This window comes from Phodopus roborovskii, unplaced genomic scaffold (assembly GCF_943737965.1).
Source record: "Phodopus roborovskii unplaced genomic scaffold, PHOROB, whole genome shotgun sequence".
Taxonomy (NCBI): domain Eukaryota; kingdom Metazoa; phylum Chordata; class Mammalia; order Rodentia; family Cricetidae; genus Phodopus; species Phodopus roborovskii.
In genome coordinates, this window is record NW_026126417.1 from 3,199,902 (window position 1) to 3,219,361 (window position 19,460).

The 19,460-nt window shown below is 38.9% G+C and overlaps 1 protein-coding gene across 1 annotated transcript in view; it reads left to right on the forward strand.

Moving 5' to 3' along the window:
• Ryr3 (ryanodine receptor 3) overlaps window positions 1-19,460 on the forward strand; it is a 506,993-nt gene that overhangs the window by 257,734 nt on the left and 229,799 nt on the right. Inside the window, exons 17-19 of the mRNA XM_051183787.1 lie at window positions 1,421-1,554; window positions 2,701-2,942; window positions 12,433-12,625. Coding sequence (XP_051039744.1) covers window positions 1,421-1,554; window positions 2,701-2,942; window positions 12,433-12,625 — 569 coding nt within the window. The remainder of the gene's footprint in view (window positions 1-1,420; window positions 1,555-2,700; window positions 2,943-12,432; window positions 12,626-19,460) is intronic.

Below are 19,460 nucleotides of genomic sequence, written 5' to 3' on the forward strand. Positions count from 1 at the left end.
TTTGCTCTGCCTGTGACAGTAAGGTTCCCGCAGCCATTACTCCAAAGCAAAACAGATGAAAGTGTATGATAGGACCAATGGAAAGTATTTAATTTTCTGGCCATTCATGGCTCTTTGCTTAGAATGAGAAATCGACCTCTGGATTTCAAGTTTCCACAGCCAATATCTGTCATGGAGTGCTAATGCTGAGAGTACCCTGTAAAGCTGCCTCGGGGCTTCTTTTTCTGTTTGTCCCATAAATGTGCTCTGTATTTGTCTGGAACGAAATTGACATTCAGGGAGTCAGGTGGAAAATTGGTTTGTGAGAATTATAGACACAAATGCCATCAACAACCTTAAGGTATCCAACCTCGCCAAGTGCTGGGTCTTCAGTGGCCACTTTAAAAGACGGAAATGTATTTGCCCACATCCCCGTCAGTGTGGCTGTTATTTATTGACTGCTCTTTGTGCATTCCCCCCTGCGCATTCCTCCCTGTGGAGAAGAGAGGAATAGTGCCTGCCCCAGCACTGTTTGCTCTGCTGTGGTACAAACACAAAATCTGAATATGAGGGTATGGGGCACAATGAGATAGAGCAAATGAGATGGCAGCATGGAGGAGAGGTAGAGGACCTTTTCCACTCACCAGGTAAGAAAGAGCCACAGTGGCTTGCTGACAAGTCTCTCGGATTTATGAATTACCTAGGCTCTTGTCTCAGATGTATGAATTACCTAAGCTCTTGCAGACTTGCTGTCCTTCCAGGTGGGAAGAAGAGAGTCAGTGAAACACTCTGAACACTGGCTTTTAGGAACTTATGAGCATCCTAATGCACTCTGGTGATATCACAGTAAGATATGTGAGAACTGGAGTGTGCTCCACTGCCTGAGGGTCACAGGCCTGTTGCATTCCAGATCCCAAGCAAATGGGCTCTGAATGTTTGTCATTCCCAGCTGTCTGAGCACCTCACTTAATCCTCAGTGCAATGTGGGCTGGGTAAGAGTGTGAAACTGGGTTGCAAGGCCTGTGGACAGCATTTGATTTAATGACTGGGCAAGTGAGCAGTGACTGGATTTGGTGCCTTGAGAATCTCACCACACTGTAGTCCTGATCCTGGCTGGACAGCATGTCTCCATAGTTTAGGTTCTCACCATAATAGAATTTGACCATGGGTGGAATGCACAGTCTGGAGAGATGGAGCGTAAGGCTAAGGCAATGATCTGGAAAGATGCCAGACCTCACTTTCCCAGCAGCAGCTGCTGCTGGAGCGTCAGTCACTCCTGCTGAGTAAGACTCTCCCAGCTCTAGGCTCATTCTCCTTTTACCCTTTGATCACCCCTACCCTACAGACCTCCTAATACTTTTCTGTGTGATGGTGATCAAGTTCACAGGCTGTACCCCTCCTTTTGGAGCTGAGGTTTAGGAGTCCCTGTGTCCCCTGGCAGGTTCTCGATGTCCTGTGTTCCCTCTGTCTCTGCAATGGGGTTGCAGTAAGAGCCAACCAGAATCTGATCTGTGACAACCTACTACCCCGGAGGAACCTGCTCCTGCAGACACGGCTAATTAATGATGTCACCAGGTAGGGTCACACTGTCATTCCAGATGCCGAGTGTGTCTCTAAGTAGGGAAGAGGACTTCGTCACAGCTCAAGCAAGTAAAACAAGACACTGCAGAGGTACACTTTCTATGATTGGGACCTTGTCCTCCAGCCCCTTTAGAGGAGTTTTGCAAAATTACCCTTAAAGTATCTGAGAATGGAAGATAAATACATTCTAATGATTGAAGTTTTATTTTAAAAATCAATGCACCTTTATTTTTCCTTTATGATATATTCATATCTAAAACATTTTAATGTAATGTATGTCTCACATTGTTATTACAGTTGCTTACATTCAAGGATACATGGGCATTTACCTGACTGATGTCTGTGAGGGTCAAGACAGACCCAACCAAATCTTCAACCCACCTGGTCCCTACATGTGTCCACATGTGACTCATGTGAGCTCCCAGAACCAAGCAGGCTTTATATTCTTCTTCCATTTTACACTAGGTCCACATCCTGATCTGCAATAGTGAGGGAAAACTTCCTTCCAAAGTGCAGAGCACCACAAAGACCTCTCCACTACCCAGACCTTCGCTTTTACAGTCATCTTAATATAGCCTGAGTTAGATGTGTCTGTCTTGAACATAACCAAGCTCAGGAAGAGTCTCTCTTCAAGTATAAACCAAACATTGAGAAATCCAAGTTGTCTGTCCCACACTGTTTTTCAACCTCAATAAGGTTGGCTCATAGTGACTTCTTACTGCTTTTAAGTATTAATTATGCTTAAGAAACAAAAAAAAAACTATTGGTTTGAAAATGACTATACTTAAGCCTATACCAGATGGGGATCATATAAATGATTTCTCCTTCTTATAGAAAGACACAAAGGTTGGTGATCATACAACCCTTATAACATTTAGAGCATTGTTGTACATGGTTGGCATTCCATAGACTTGTTGCCTTGAATTGCATATTTAAAATGCCATCTTTATATCTTATAAGAAGTTGCTGCTGTCCCCATAATGCTAAGAACTTGGCCACATGCTGTACAATAACAAAACAAAATGATTAAAATACTCTGGCCCAAGTTTATTTGGGATAATGCTTCCTCTTGGGTCTGGTTCAATTGTTCTTTCAGTTGTTGCTCTCTGCAGAAGCAGCCTGTCCCATGTTTAATTTCAGTATCCGACCAAACATCTTCCTGGGAGTTGCTGAAGGCTCACCTCAGTACAAGAAGTGGTACTTTGAGTTAATTATCGACCAGGTGGAACCTTTCCTAACAGCAGAGCCCACACATCTGCGGGTGGGCTGGGCCTCCTCCTCAGGTTATGCCCCATACCCTGGAGGTGGAGAAGGATGGGGAGGCAATGGCGTCGGTGATGACCTTTACTCCTATGGTTTTGATGGACTTCATCTTTGGTCAGGTGAGTACTTTGTGAAGGCTTCCACCCTCTAGTCTATTGCTGAAAATAATTGAGCCGCATGTGTATACTCTATGTTAAAATGATAAAAGTGCTTAAATCCCATGAGCTATTTCAGTAGAAAGAGCAACAGGTTTAAATACGGTTCATTTATAGCTTTATTCTGAGAGTATATCACTATATCTCCCAATAAAGATCACTTAACTTATGCTCAGCATTACAATTTAAGTGTAAAATGTCCCCCATAGCCTCATGTGTTTGAATACTTGGTCACCAGCTGGTGGCACCCCTTGAAGAAATGGTGGCACCTAGCTGGAATTAGTGGGTCATTGGGGTCATACCTTGAGGTTTATAGTCAAGCCCAACTTCCTGTCCTTTTTCCAGTTGTTAATCTACTAGTATATTAGCAAGCATGTGCCATTCACTCCCACTTGCACAGATCCACCCATCACCATGCCTCCCCTGCTAAGATGGCTATAATCAAATATAAGTTCTTCCTTATAATATTGTAGCTTTTTTATCACAGCAATAAGAAAAGTATCTAGTACACTTAATGTCTACATCTGTCAGTCTTCATTGCAAATAGGGTTGTTAGGGTTCTATGAATAAGCACATACTTGGCAATACTTGGCTTTATTTAGTGGGCAGTGAGCTACATGCTTTAATGTCATAATGACCTTTAAAGTAGCAAATATTGAACTCATGTTACAGATACAGGGAATGATGCACTAAGACAGTAAGAGTGTATTCAGTAACTCTGGAAAATCTCTGATCTGATTATGTCATCAAGGCCATAATGTCAACACTACTTGCTGCTTCGTATTATGGTTGTTAGCATCTGTAGGTTAACATTAATCTCAAAAAGAATTCAAGACTTTAAAAAAAAAAAAGTTAAATACTGATTTTTCCCCATACATACCCATGGCCTATGAATGTGAGGAGATGAATTGTTTCTGCCTGAGCGAAAAATGTATAACTCTAAGGTTTTCACCCTAAACAGGTACCACACCTCTCCTGCTTATTGTCCAAAGCATGCATTACCTATGTTTCCTTAAGAACTGCAATTGGAGATAATGTGTGCCTGATAAAAATGCCTCACAGAAGCACAGTGTGGCATGCCCCTTACAGAAGAACCATGATGCACAGTCTTCCTTAATTTTAGGATGAGAAAAACATTTCTCTACAAGATGAAACTATGTACTGATTTTTTTAACTAAGGACTGCATACCCAGCACATTCTCCTTCCCTTTGACCAGTGTTTCTCAACCTCCCTAATGCTGTGACCCTTTAATACAGTTCCTTAAGACCCCACAACCATAAAATTATTTTCTTTCTTTGCTACTTCATAACTATAGTTTTGTTACTGTTATAAATTATAATGTAAATATCTGTGTTTTTAATGGTCTTAGGTGATCCCTGTGAAAGGGGCGTTTGACCCTTCTCTAAAGGGGTCATGACCCACAGGCTGAGAACCACTATCCTAGAGACTACCCTAACTGCCTGATATCAATAATTAGTGTCATCTGAGATTCTGATGGCATGCTTCGTGGAGTAGATATAATTTTTTTTAGTTTGTTAAGATGAAATTTCTTGTTATTTTTCTGCTGGTTTGCATGCACTTTAAAACTTTAGGGCTATTGTAAATGTACTCACATATACATTGTATCTACCATGGACCACTGAGAGAGACCACTGAAAGTCTAATCATGTTCTGTGTGTTCCAAGGGATATCTTGGAACACACAAAAATAATGAAAAAATGGTAGGAGGGAGGGACCACTGAGAGAGACCACTGAAAGTCTAATCATGTTCTGTGTGTTCCAAGGGATATCTTGGAACACACAAAAATAATGAAAAAATGGTAGGAGGGAGAATCAAGCAGAAGGAAATTTGTCTTTCCCTTTATCCCCCAACTCACCTTCCCTAGTTCTTCACAGAAGATGTTTCTTCTCTTGCTAATTCTCCAAGACCCACTGTGGCATCCCCGAGTGTGAGGGTGCAAAGTAGGAGCCTTCAGCTTAGGTTATCACCACATCATCTACACTATTTCTGGGAAGTGAAGAGTGACTGGGAATGGGAAATGAATGATGTTCACACATATCAGCAACTCCTGAGATGGTGAGATGCAGTCTGTGAGCAACCAAGCTTCACTTGTGGAGACATTTCCACACGAACTACTAATAGCTACCATGTCATTACCACAAGTCTTTGTGCTCTGAGGGACCCAGACCTTACATACCTGCAGAGGACTCTGCATAGATACTAAGAAACACAAATCATAGACACCCAATGGATAAAGCTTAAATACCCACAGAGGACTCTTCCTAGAGAATAAGAAACACATCACAGACACCCTATGGATGAAGTATATCAGACTCTTGTTTCAAAGAAAAATGGATCATTCTCAAAGGAGAAACTTCACTTCATCCTTTTCCTTACTATAGCAGTACACTTAGGCACTTAGGAAACTCTTGTTTCTATTTGTAGACACTTGGGAATGAATACTTCAGTGAGTCCAGAGGCAAAGAAACTAACCACTAGATATAAAAGAGAGCCACACTCTTGTACATTTCAGGACCTGAACACCATAACTGTGCATCATTCCAGGAGTGGGTAGTTGCCCCTGTCCTGATTCGGTGTCTTATAAGACCAAGTAAGCTAGATGATCCGGGGCCACACTAGTCATCTCTAGCCTGTGGCTCTGTTTTGTTGGAGAAGTGGGAAGATAGCTGGAAACTCAGGTTTTCAAATGCTTATTTTGAGTTTGAGCATTACACATTCTTCTTCATGACATAGTGCTATAGAGGTGTGTTCAAGCGTCTCGATCCCATAGTCTCTACCATCGGCTGAGATGTAGAGAAGAAAGTGTCTATGAGATTTACACTTCTCACTCTCACTGAAACCCAAAGCTTCCTTAAGTCAGAGCTACACCCTGACTTTCAAGCTCCATACAGGAAACATCTATCTTATAGGAGGCATTCCAGGTAAATCTATCACCTTGTGCTTCAGCTGAAGAAATAAGGTGTCTGTTAATGACTCCCACTAGGATTGCAGAGAATGTGAGGCATCTGAGAAAAGGGTAATTGCCTGATGACTAAATAGCATGGAAATAATACTCAGCTTATATAGGAGAGGAAGGATGATGATTAGTGAGAGATGCTGGAAACTAGTTGTGACAAATTTTCTTCTTTTTCTTGAGATTTAAGTTTCCAGGTCAATTAACTTTATAGTTATCTGTATACATAAGTTAAGCCACTGACTCGAACTGATCTGTAACATATTTATTAAGGAACAATCAATGTAGTAGTTGGGAAGAATTGCAATGCTAACATTTTATCAATGAAAAGGGTCAAGGGAAAAAAACCAGCATGGCTTTGCCACGCACCCATTTGTTGATTAGGAGAGGAGCACTAGGCAAATTGCTTACTTTGTAGAGAATGTTTCTTTAATTAGAATAAAATATAAAAAATTGGTCTGGGTGGCACGTGACTGTAAACTCAGCTATTAAGAATGCTGAGGGAGAAGGCTCTCTTGAACCCAAGAATAAAACTTAGCTGATAATTTTACTGTTTTTTAAATCGACCATTTAGTTTGTAATCTATTAATAAAATGTCAGTAGCCATCAAAAGCATTAAATGGTTCTAAATTGAAATTAGAAATATTATCAAATATGTATGTACAAAATTTTTAAGTAGTATATGTCCATCAATAGTAGAAATTGATAGTTGCTAGGAAAAGGGGTTTTCTTCAATGGAGTGACACAGGGTATATCAACCACTAAGAGGTGTGGCTCTTTATCTCTAAGTTCCTCATAGAACTCACCGAGGAGAGGGGATGGTGACAATGGAATCACAGTTCAACACTGCAAGTTTCAATATGGTTTGTGAGAGGCTTAGGAAGATACTGATCCTGTGAATTGTTATGCTTATCTACGAAGGTTCTGGGTGCTTTTAAAGTTAACTGCCAAAGTCACATGTCATTTGTTTGCTGGTTCCCAGAAGTCATAGCTAGGTTGGGAATTGTTCATCAAGGATATTTTCTGTATGCTAAAATGATGTAAAAGGAAACGTTTTATTGGTAACAACCATTTTAATGGAAAAATCAGAACTCAAGGGTGAGACAATCAGAGCAGGTTTTTCTGAGTTTTGGTATCATAATTTCCTTTCAAATCAGCCTTGAGTGAAAAAGAGAACAAATCACAGCACCTGGAAAGTCTTACCTGGAATGTCTAAGCTCCACAGTGAACTAAGTGGAGTCAGTCTTTTTCAACTGGAAAATTTGGAAAGATGGCAACACTACCTACACTCCATACTATGCTCAGTTTTTTTTTTTTTTTTTTCATGTTTAAATAATTTTGATTATATGTCTCCCACTGCAGGTAGCTAGAGTCAGTAAAGTGTTGAAGTTATAAAAGCAGACTCCTAAGCCTCACCACATGAATTGGAGATCCCCATTGATGGCATTCTGTGCCTCTGCAGTGTAGATACCCAAGCCCCATGTTCTGTCTGGCTTCATTCATTACCCCCACCCCATGTCCCCTAGCTCCCTCTCATCAGTCATCACACCTCAGCTTTAGCTCTCGTTCCCATTTATCTAATATCCTGTTTGCTCTCCAAGTCTCTGTGTCCCCCCCATGTTTACAGACAGACAGACATGGCATCTGCCTCTACCTCTGGCAGATGTGAGCCTTCATTCCAATATTTATCGAATTGCTATAATTTTTATTTGAATATCTGCTCCCTGCCCAGAGACTATGAACTCATTAGGGACACAAAACAGACCTTCTGCTTTTGATTTCCAGCTCCAGAAGTAGAGTCAGGCACAGGGAGAACTTCCTTATTGTTTGAGATAGAGGGAAAGGGGCTTTGATACGGCTTTTTCAATCTAAATCTAAAATATAATTTTGTTTTTTAAAAAAATCAACCATTTAGTTTTTAATCTATTACTAATATAGCAGTAGCCACTGAAAACATTAAATGCTTTTAAATTGAGATTAGAAATATTATCAAATATGTATCTACAAAAATTTTAAATAACACATAACCATCAAGAGTAGATTTATTTTGGGTTACCTTTTATGATGTGTTCTGAAGTCATTAAAATATAGCCTTTAATATATATTATTATACCATAAGTTATAATATGATTTATCAAAAAAAGTCCAAAAAGATTTATATGTCCTGGGTTGGATACACTCTTTATATAATGTATGTGTACACATGAGAATTAGTATGATTCAGTGGAAACTTTTTGTTTTTATTCTTTGACATTTCATAGATGTTTATGTAGAATTTTGGTCATTTTCATGCTCCTGTTGCCCACTCTCATATCCCTCAGATAGCCCCCTCTTTTTTGCTAGAAACATTCCTCTTTCCAATAAGTCCACTCCTTCTTGGGTTTTTTGTTTTTTGCCACTGAGTTTAATTAGGTTTGTTCACATAAGCATGCATCAGATATCGGGCATTAATGGCTCATGCCTTTAACCTGGGAGGCAGAAGCAGGTGGCTCTCTGTGAGTTCGAGGCCAGCCTGGTTTAAACAAGTTCCAAAACAAGCTCCAAAGCAATACGGAGAAACCCTGTCTCGAAAAATCAAAGAAGAAGGAGGAGGAGGAGAAGGAGGAGAGAACAAGGAGAGAACGAGGAGGGGAAGGAAGGAGGGGAAGGAAGGAGGGGAAGGAAGGAGGGGAAGGAGGAGAAGGAGAAGGAGGAGAAGGAGAAGAGGGGAAGGAAGGAAAAAGAAGAAGAAGAAGAAGAAGAAGAAGAAGAAGAAGAAGAAGAAGAAGAAGAAGAAGAAGAAGAAGAAGAAGAAGAAGAAGAAGAAGACTAAGCATGCATCAGGGGTTATTTACTGGAATGTTGGCAACCTGTCATTGTCTACACCTCTAAAGAAAATTATATCCTCACTTCTAGTACCCCTTAACGGCCCATAATCACCCAGTGAGAGGTGGGGCTTTCTCACCCCACCCCATGCATGATGAGATGGTATCAGGTTCAATCCTTTATAAGTCATTTGTAGCATCCACAACTGCAGTAAGCTCATGAGTCATCAGCCTTGTTTTGTCAAGAGAACTCCATTCCACAGCCCTCCTCTCCTACCTCTGCCTCCTATATCCTCTATGACCCTCTGTGGTGTTCCTTGAGGGCTTGATACAGGTGTTCTATGTAGGGCCAAGCATTCCAAAGTCACTATTCACAGCATTGTGAAGTTATATTTTTCTTTTTCTTACTTTTCTATATAATGGTTAATGTTTTTAATGAACAGTATTGATTGTACAATTAAGAAAAAAGATGTCTTTATCTTGCTCCTAAAACCCTACATTAATTTCCAGCTTCTCCTTGTCTGTTCCTCTGTTTCCAGTAAAAACATAAACCCTAGAGGAGGATGGGTAGGATCATGATGATAATAACACAGAAAAACAAGATATTTTCTCAATATTTTGAGTTAGAAGTGTTCTATCATTTTATGAGGAAGACACAGACAGACAATTTGCAAGCACTAATGCAGGTATAAATGACAATGTGTTTGTCTCCTCATCTGAAGTAATAAAGCTATTTATAGTAGTCAGACCTTGTTGCATAGTTTCCTGGCTAGAGGGGATGCAATCCTATCTCCTGGCTTCTCAAACAGTGTCCATATCTTTCTGAGAAAGCAGAAAAGAGAAAGGCCTTCTGTCACCTGTGACTAAACATCGACACTCTTACCTCCAATCAGTCCACTCAGTAAAAGCTATCTGTCCCTTGCTTCCAGCCCCAGGGTAGTCTGAGCACAATAGTAGAGTCACTCCTCATTGTTCTTTTTTAAATAATTTTCATTTAAATTAAAAACAATCTTATTTTACATACCAATCCCAGATCCTTCTCCCTCCTATCCTTCCATTTCCCTCACCTTCCCACCCCTCATCCATTCTTCAGGAAGGGTGAGGCTTCCCATGGGGAATCATCAAAGTCTGTCACATTCATAAATGTACCATATGTTCTTTATTTATTCTTTGGTTGAGGGGCGACATGTTGCTTTCAGGTTCTGGATGTTACAAATAATGCTGTTACGAACATAGTTGAACAGATGTCCTTGTGGTATGAATGTGCATCCTTCGGGTATATGCTTAAGAGGGAAATTGCTGGATCTTGAAGTAGATCAATTCCCATTTTCCTGAGAACCTGCCATACTGATTTTCAGAGTGGCTGTACAAGTTTGCATTCCCACCAGCAATGGAGGAGTGTTCCCAATTCTCCATATTCTCTCCAGGATAAACTGTCATTGATGTTTTTGTTATTTTAGACAAAATCCATCCTTGTGCTGCATAGAAGAAACACAACTCAAATTTAAAGACAGACATTACCTCAGAGAAAAAGGGTTTGGAAAAGATTTTCCAATCAAATGTACCTAAGAAACAATCTGGTGTGGCTATCCTAATATCTAACCAATTATACTTCAAACTAAATAAATCAAAAAGAGATAAAGAAGGTCATTTCATATTCATCACAGGAAAAATCCATCAAGATGAAATCTCAGTTCTGAATATCTATCTCCCAAATACAGAAGCACCCACATTTGTAAAAGAAACATTAGTAAAACTTAAATCACACAAAAAAAAACCCCACATACTTATAGTGGGAGACTTCAACACCTCATTCTCACTACTGAACAGGACTACTAGACAGAAAATTAACAAAGAAGAAAAGGAACTAACAGAAGTTTTGACTCAATTGGGTTTAACAGACATCTAAAGACTATACCTTCTTCTCAGCACCCCATGGAACCTTCTCTAAAATTGACCACATTCTCAGCTACAAAGCAAACCTCAACATATTTTTTTAAAAAAATTGGAATAACCCTCTGAATCTCATAGGATCATCATGGTTTAATGTAATAATTCAAAAACATCACAAATGGCAGAAACCCTACAAACTCATGGAAATTGAACAATGCCCAATTGCATCATCCTTGGGTCAAGGGGTCAAGAAAGAAATAAAGAAGTTAAAGACTTACCAAAATTCAATGAAAATAAATGCACAACATGACCAAACTTATGGGACACCATGAAAGCAGTGCTAAAAGTAAAGTTCATAGCACTAAGTGCCCACATGAAGAGAATTATCAGCACAACTGAAAGCTCTAGAACAAAAAGAAGCAAACTCACCAAGAAATAATCAAGTTGAGGGCTGAAATCAATAAAGTAGAAACTAGGAAAACAATACAAAAAAATCAATGAAACAAAGAGTTGGTTCTTAGAGAAAATAAACAAGACAGACAAACCTTTATCCAAACTACAAAAAGGCAGAGAGAGAATATCCAAATTAACAAAATCAGAAACAAAAAGGGGGACATAACAACAGACACTGAGGAAATCCAGAGAATCACTAGGTAATACTTCAAAAACCTGTACTCCACAAAATTCAAAAATTTAAAGGAAATGGTCAACTTTCTATATAGATATCATTTACCAAAATTAAATCAAGAACACATAAGCAATTTAAATAGACCTATAACCCCTAATGAAATAGAGTCAGTCATCAAAAGTTTCCCAACCAAAAAAAAGCCCAGGGCCAGATGGTTTCAGTGCAGAATTATACCAGAAATTCAGAGAAGAGCTAATAATACCAATGCTCCTCAAATTGTTCCACACAGTAGAAGCAGAAGGGTCACTGAAAAACTCTTTTTACAAGGTTACAATTATCTTGATACCCAAACCACACAAAGACACAATTAAGAAATAGAAATACAGATCGATCTCACTCATGAACACTGATTCAAAAATATCCAATAAAATACTGGCAAACTTAATTCAGGAACACATCAGAAAAATCATCCACCATGATCAAGTAGCCTTCATCCTAGAGATGCAGAGATGATCTAACATGAAAACATGTCAGTGTAATCCATCATATAAACAAACTGAAAAAGAAAAACCACATGATCATCTCATTAGATGCTGAAAAAGCCTTTGACAAAAATCCAACACCCCTTCATGATAAAGGTCTTGGAGAGAAAAGAAAAAACATGAAATACCTAAACATAATAAAGGCAATATACAGCAAGCCAACATCAAACTAAATGGAAACTCAATGCAATTCCTCTAAAATCAGGAACAAGACAAGGCTCTCCACTCTCTCCATAACGATTCAATATTGTACTTGAAGTTCTAGCTAGATCAATAAGACAACAAAAGAAGATCAAATGTTTACAAATTGGAAAGGAAGATGTCAAACTTCCTCATCATTCTTACTCTTAGTAGCTTTAGGACTTCCTCTGAGATTTGGTTCATGTTAAGTATGGTGTCTATTCATTCATCAACTTAGGAAATAGTTTCCTCTCTGTTATCTCAAGCAGTAAGGGATTGAATTTCCACTACAGTAGCATATCCTGAACTCTTCTTATATGCATAATTGTTATGTTTCTCCGTCCCCAGAAGTAACCTCTAAATATGTCTGTCTGTGTGCTGCATGCCTCCAGGGTCCCACAGATTTATTATTCCTGTTCTCTACTCACCAGGCCGGATACCCAGAGCTGTGGCCTCCATCAACCAGCATCTGCTGAAGTCAGATGATGTGGTGAGCTGCTGCCTTGACCTTGGAGTGCCCAGCATTTCTTTCCGAATCAATGGGCAACCTGTACAGGGAATGTTTGAGAATTTCAACACAGATGGACTCTTCTTTCCTGTGATGAGCTTTTCAGCTGGTGTCAAGTAAGTGATGGCTGCAATTTCCTTGAAAATAGCTATGACCCATCCTTAAGACTTCCCCATCACCCTTGTGTGCTGAGGAACCAATAATTTCTTTTAGGGTTTTGTCTCAAAAGCCAAATTGATCCCAAGAAAGTAATGGCAGAAGGGCAAGAGGCAACCAAACTCATTCCCTCCTACTACTTACTGCATAGGTTCCTTCTGCAGGAGCTAGCCTATATACTCAGATAAAATCTATAAGAAATTGTAGGAACAAAATTAACAGTTATAAGAACAATACATGCTCATTATGAAAACCTTTGAAGAAATACTTACAACTATTACAGAAAAAGTCATTTTACTGTTTGTTTTCCTACACAGTGTTTCTCTGTATAGCCCTATCTGTCCTAGAACTCACAATATAAACCAGGCTAGCCTCAAACTCAGAGAGCCACCTGCCTCTGCCTCCTGAGTGCTGGGATTAAAGGTGTGTGCCACCACCATTCAGATCACCTTGTATTCTGCTTAGATATGTTTTGTTATACTTATCTTTTTGCTACAAATGTATATATTCTTTCTAAATTGCAGTCACTGTAAATGTGAAGTATAACTTTTCACTCAGAAATAAATAATGAGCATTTTCCTGACTCATTAGCTACCCTCAAAATTATTTTAATGGTCACATAATTTCTCTTGATTTCACTGCCTAATAATATAGCCATTACTTTAGTGTTATGTTTTCACACCAATTCTACTTCTATTGTTACAAATAGCATTATTACAGGCATACCTGCATATAACTCTTGTTCCGCATTGCTGGTTTTTCCTCTCAGAAGGGAAAATGTGTTATATTTTAAGATCAAAAATTTATAATGATTGGCCAAATTGATTTTTAGAAAAATTGCATGAAATGTTGGGTCCTTCTTATGTTTCTTTGAAAAACCACAAATTTGTTCAGGACACATCAAATCTAACCTGAACTCAAGTTGTAACAAAGCTGTCATCAATAGAAATTTAACTGATTTTCAGTCTTTGATAGCACAATACCTATGAATGTTTGTATGTTTAACTGCAGAGATATTAGTATATGTGAATATTGGACAGTGCTTTTCCTCTGGCTGGTGATTCTGTTTGACATATATGTATGCTACACATAATCTCTTTCCCTTTTGGATGTTTATGAGTCCCAAAGCTCAAATTATATCTGGGCCTGTGATGCCATTTAAAGTGACATATTTTGAAGGCCAGAAGAGCTCAGTTACACACACACACACACACACACACACACACACACACACACACACACACACACCCTTACGTTCAGTCCCAAGAACACACAGAAAACTAAGTTAAGGGACTGCAGTCAGTGTGTTATCAGTTCTGCTGGGGGCGGGGGTGTGGTGGTAATGAACAGATCTGTAAGGATCACTGGACCAGCCAGCCCAGCATACTTGGCAAATCCAAGGCCAGTGAGAAATCCTGTCTCAAAAAGAAACAAATGGAGCCTACGGGAAAGCACCTGAGGTTACACTCTGGCTTATGCATGCATACACACACACACACACACACACACACACACACACACACACACACACGCACAGCACACACATGAACACATATACACATTCAAAAAACAAGACAACGCGACAATGTCCAACTGATTGAATCCACACTAATTTTGCTCTTGTTGGTTATTTTTTGTTTTAACAATTTGAAATGATAAAGTACATTTTTCTGTTTCTTTCTCTACCCAGTATTTTTTGCTGGTTTTATGTTCTTAGCCTTTCTGATTTTAATTTTGGATGGTTTTATTGTTAACCAAGTTATATTTAAGGCTACTCATCTGTTTTCTATGCTTCAATGTTTTTTCCAATTTATGACTTACCTGTTCCTGGTTAAATTTTAGCCTATTTCTGCCTCTTAATGTAATGTAAATCAAAATCATAAGAAACCAAAATAGTCCCACTGAAAGATAATGATATAATGTTTTATATGTAGATAGTTTGCATTAACTTGGGCATGTACTATGCATACCATTTTCCTATGTCCCACTGCTTATTCTTGTATTCATTGTTCAGCCCCCTCCTCTTTCCTTGTACTAGATGAATGCTGTTTTAACTCTCTTGTAGCCTTGTTACACATTTAGATGTCTGTAAGTCAAGACCCCACAATAAGCCTCTTTCCCAAAATTGTCTCAGCCATTCCATTCTCCAGCTCTGTATTTTAAAGAGCTCATAATTAACTTAGCAGGATATAGGAGCTGCAGTTACAATCACAGCTGTATCCATGGATGCCATCAAAGAGTGCAGCAGGAGCAGGGCATGATAACAGGAGCCTAGAGAGGCGTAAAAAGCAGGCACTGCCAAGCCTCAGGGAAGGATTTTCAGAATGGCATAGGCTTCAGCACTTCATGAAGATTAACAAAGCCAGACAAGTCCATACATTTTCCAAAGGGAGATAAGAATGGATTAGAGCAAAGTCCCTATGGCAGTCAGGATCCTACTGTAATCACAGTGCACATCTTCCCTCCTCCATTCCCTAGGAGCAGAGCCACTAACACAGCACAGCCCCATCAGGGTCATCACATTGGTCCAGTACCTTCTCTGGAGAAACAAGTGACCCTGAATGGTCAGTGCCTAGAACCACATTTGTCTGGGTGCTTTATGACTTCAGTTTTCCATCCTCAACACCTTCCTCTTTCTGTCCCATTTTGACCAATGTCACCATACACACACACACACACACACACACACACACACACACACACACACTCTCAAGCATGCATATAAGCACAGAGAGAGAGAGAGAGAGAACTTACTTCCTAAGATCTCACTTGTGAAAACTATTTAGATCTTTTTAAAAGTTAAACATTTTATTAATATTTAATATCCTTTAATAAACATACAGTATGTATGTAATATATTTTGACTAAATCTAACTCTACTATGTCCCCTCCAACTCCTCTCATACCCCTCTGCCAATATCATTCCTAGATATATATATATATATATATATATATATATATATATATATTATGTTTTTAATTATGTCCATTTATATGCATGCATGGAGAGCCATTATTAGAGCATGGGTGGCCTTCTAGAAGCCATTTCTTAAAGAAAACACACACTCTTTTCCCACAGCCATCAGTTTCCAACAGCTCTTCAGCCTGATATGGGACTTGCCACACACTCCCATCTTGCTCAAGCATTGGGCATTGAGTCACAGCCACTGTGATGCAATAGCATTGTTCTATCCAAGAAGCACTGTCTCACTGAAGTCACCTGTCACCTTCAACCCTTATAATCTTTCCACAGCCCCTTCCACCATGATCCTTGCACATTTGGAGGATGAGGGGTTGTGAAATAGACAAATGTCCGATGTGAAAATTCAAATTTTCAAAGAGAACGTCTCTTCCAATCAGCTGCAATTGATTTTTTTTCTGAGTAGTTTGCATTTAGAGAAATCTACACCTGCTCTTACAACAGGCGTAATGATTATTTGTGTGTGTGTGTGTGTGTGTGTGTGTGTGTGTGACATGTGTGTTCATGTGTATGTGACAGCATACATGACACTGTGTACGAAGGTCAGAGGACAACCTCAGGTGTTATCAGTCCTCGCCTTTTACCTTCTTTGAGACAGGTTCTTGTTTTTGCTGCTGCTTGCATCAAGTTAGCTAGCCTCAAGCTTTTATTGGTTCCCCTACTTTTCTTGCTCTGTCTCCCAGATGGAGAATGCTGGGATTAAAGATGCTTGTGCTTCTATGACAGCTGTCAGTGGCTGCTGGGGTTCTGAACTCGGGTCATCAGGCTTGCTCACTTCACAATTCACATTCTGAGCCATCTCCTAGTTTGGTAATTCTTAGCCATTATTTCATCCATTCAGAGTCCTTCAAACTAGGAGATACAAAAATTTGAAGAGTGTAGATGGGCTGGATTCAAGAGTTAACAGCTTGAATCTGGGGATTTTGTTCACAGCAATTGAACAGTCAGCACTAGGTCTCATCACAGGGGATGATCAAAGAGACGTAGGTAGAAACACTATCCCCACACACATGTTTCTGAAATGCAACATCAGATGACATCATTGCTCCTGATTACTGCTGGTCTTATATTGGAGAGTATTCAACTGGATATTTTCAATTATGAGTGAATGGCTTCAATAAACCAATACTTTTACATTAACTTGTGAAGTATAGTTTATTGCTAAAACAGTCCATTTCTTATACTGACTTAGTTCAGATATGCAAAAAGAGGCCAGGATATTAACTCTGAGCTAATTAAAATATCTTATGGAAAATAAGCATGCTTAATATATATATAAATTTTTAAATTACCATTTCACACCATATTATAAAACATGTGCTTGCTTTTATGGTACTTCTCAAAGAGAGAAGTAAGATAGTGCACCCACCCAGGAAGAGAGTCTTATTTCCCAGCACAGGAGCCTTCAGAATTGTTTCTCATACTCATTTTTAATTTGTGTGTAGTTTCTAAATTCGATTTCTCTTCTGAAATCACATTACCTTCTACCCAGTGATCTTTAATGAGGTCATACTCTTGAGTTTTTTAATAATTATTTGTATCATTGCAAACTATATTGTTAATTAAACCTGCTTAGGATGCCCATGCCAGCAAACATGGAAGAGCAAAGTGCACAAAGAACAAAAATCTCTTTCAATTAGATTTACCCCTGGTGAAGTCAAAGGCAGCATGAGTAATTACTGACAAAATTCACAAATCAATATGTGCTCCCGTCCCTAACTGTTAGGAATGCATTGCTTTACTTTTCTTCTCACTGTGGCCTGTTTGTGGGTAGTGTTACTAGTGTACTAGTGCCATAATGTGGTAGTCACAACCCTATTCAATACAGAATGGAAGATGAGCATATGTACCTTGGAGTCCATCCAAAATTTCCAGTTATTTTGGTGCCAGGAAGCCTTTGTTAAAAGATGGCATCACCCTTGCCCCTCACCTGTGAATAGAACCAGGGCATCAATCACCAAAACAAAAAGCCAGAGTAGATAATGAATTTGGGGTGCTCTTTTTGGTCTGAAAAAGTTATTTACTCTAGTAAAACATATTTTATAGCCATACATTCCCCTGTAGACATATTTAATCATTTCATGTAACTGTTGCCAGCCTTTTCTAATTAATAAAAAAATAATCCAAAAACCATTGGTGTCCGTAGCTGCTGTTTGTTTCCGTCAGTATCCACCAGACTTGGCTAAAATTCAGGTAACCGACAGCTCAGCTATTTGCAGCTTGCTGTGGTCAATGCTGTGGAAATTATTGCTGAAATAAATATACTGCTGCAGAGAACAATATGAGTACTGGCTAGATTGCCCTGGGCTTCATCACATGTAAGCCAGTAAGAAATATGAATGTGAGAATGTCCATAACTCAGATTGTTCTCAAGTCTTAGCACTATAAACTAAAGATGCAATTATGAATCATGATATATGAATTAGATCCAGGTCAGCAAAAACTGACTAACATCCCCTCTTAAACTATATACTTTTCTCCTTTGGACCACTACCCAGCTCTTCCAGAGGGATTAAATAGTAGCTGTAAGACTGAGATGTCTAGAAAGATTAGAGTGCATCTATGCTTGCTAGGCAGTTGTGGATGATAGTAGTGTAGCATGATGAAGGGAAAATTAGGCACCAGGTTTGTCTTTAAAAAGCTTTGTCTTTATCTTTACAGTGTTTTTATTCATGGAATAGTCTTTCAAATCTGACAAGAGGTATCCTCATTGCTTCTGCAAACTAGCAGGCGAAAATCTCTAAAATGAAACTGTAAATGCTACCGGAGCTTTTTTAATGTCCTTTCCCTTTGTTTTCAAATTTTGACAAACAAATAAAACTTCTTCCTACAGTCAGGAGGCAGAGGCAGGTGAGTTCGAGGCCAGCCTGGTTTACAAAGCTACATAGAGAAACCCTGTCTGAATCCCCCAACCACCACCAAAAACAAAGCCTTCTCCTTATACTTCCCAATACATTTTATTTCTGGGAGGCTATGACTGAAACATGTGCTTATCTCTGAGATAAAGAAATCTTTATCTTTGTAAACTCCTTAGGAAGAAAAAAAAATCTAAGAAGAACCTCCAAAGACAGCACAAATGCTTTAGTGGAAGAGATTAAATTGACTAATGAAATGGATATGCACATACATAATTTTAAATTTAGAATTCATATGTAAGAGGAAGCATTCAATATTTTTCTTTCTGAGTCTGGCTTATTTCACTTAACAATGATTTATGTTTGTTTCCACTTTCTTGAAAAGTCATGATTTCATTTCTTTCCTTCATGGCTGCATAAAATCCCATTGTATATATGTATACCACATTTTCCTCAACCAACCATTTCATGGCTATTTTTGAATAGTGTAACAGTAAGTGCACAAGTTCAAGTTTTTCTATAGTAAGTTGGATATCCTGCGTGAAAATATCTGGGTCATATGGTTCCATTTTGAGTGCTTTGAGAAACCGCCTTACTCCATTGTGGCTACACAAGTTTACATTCCCACCAGCAGTGAATAAGGGTTCATCTTTCTCCACATCCTCACCAGAAATCCCTATCCTTTTTATTCCTTATTAGCCATCCATACTGGACTGATGTAGATGTCAAAGCAGTCTAAATTCCTGTGAAATTGTCTTTTAAAGTCTGTAGGGGAAATCTGAGGATAAAGAACAACTCATTCTAATGAGCACGATTCTTGAGTTCTCTGTGATTGGTAGAAGCTAAAATTTTTGATGGAAACTGGAGGGCAGGGAGAAACACCTAGAGTAAAGGAAATGTACTTTTCAATTTTATGTTCTCAGTTGTGAATGAGGCAGAGTTATTTTTTTATTAAGGTCA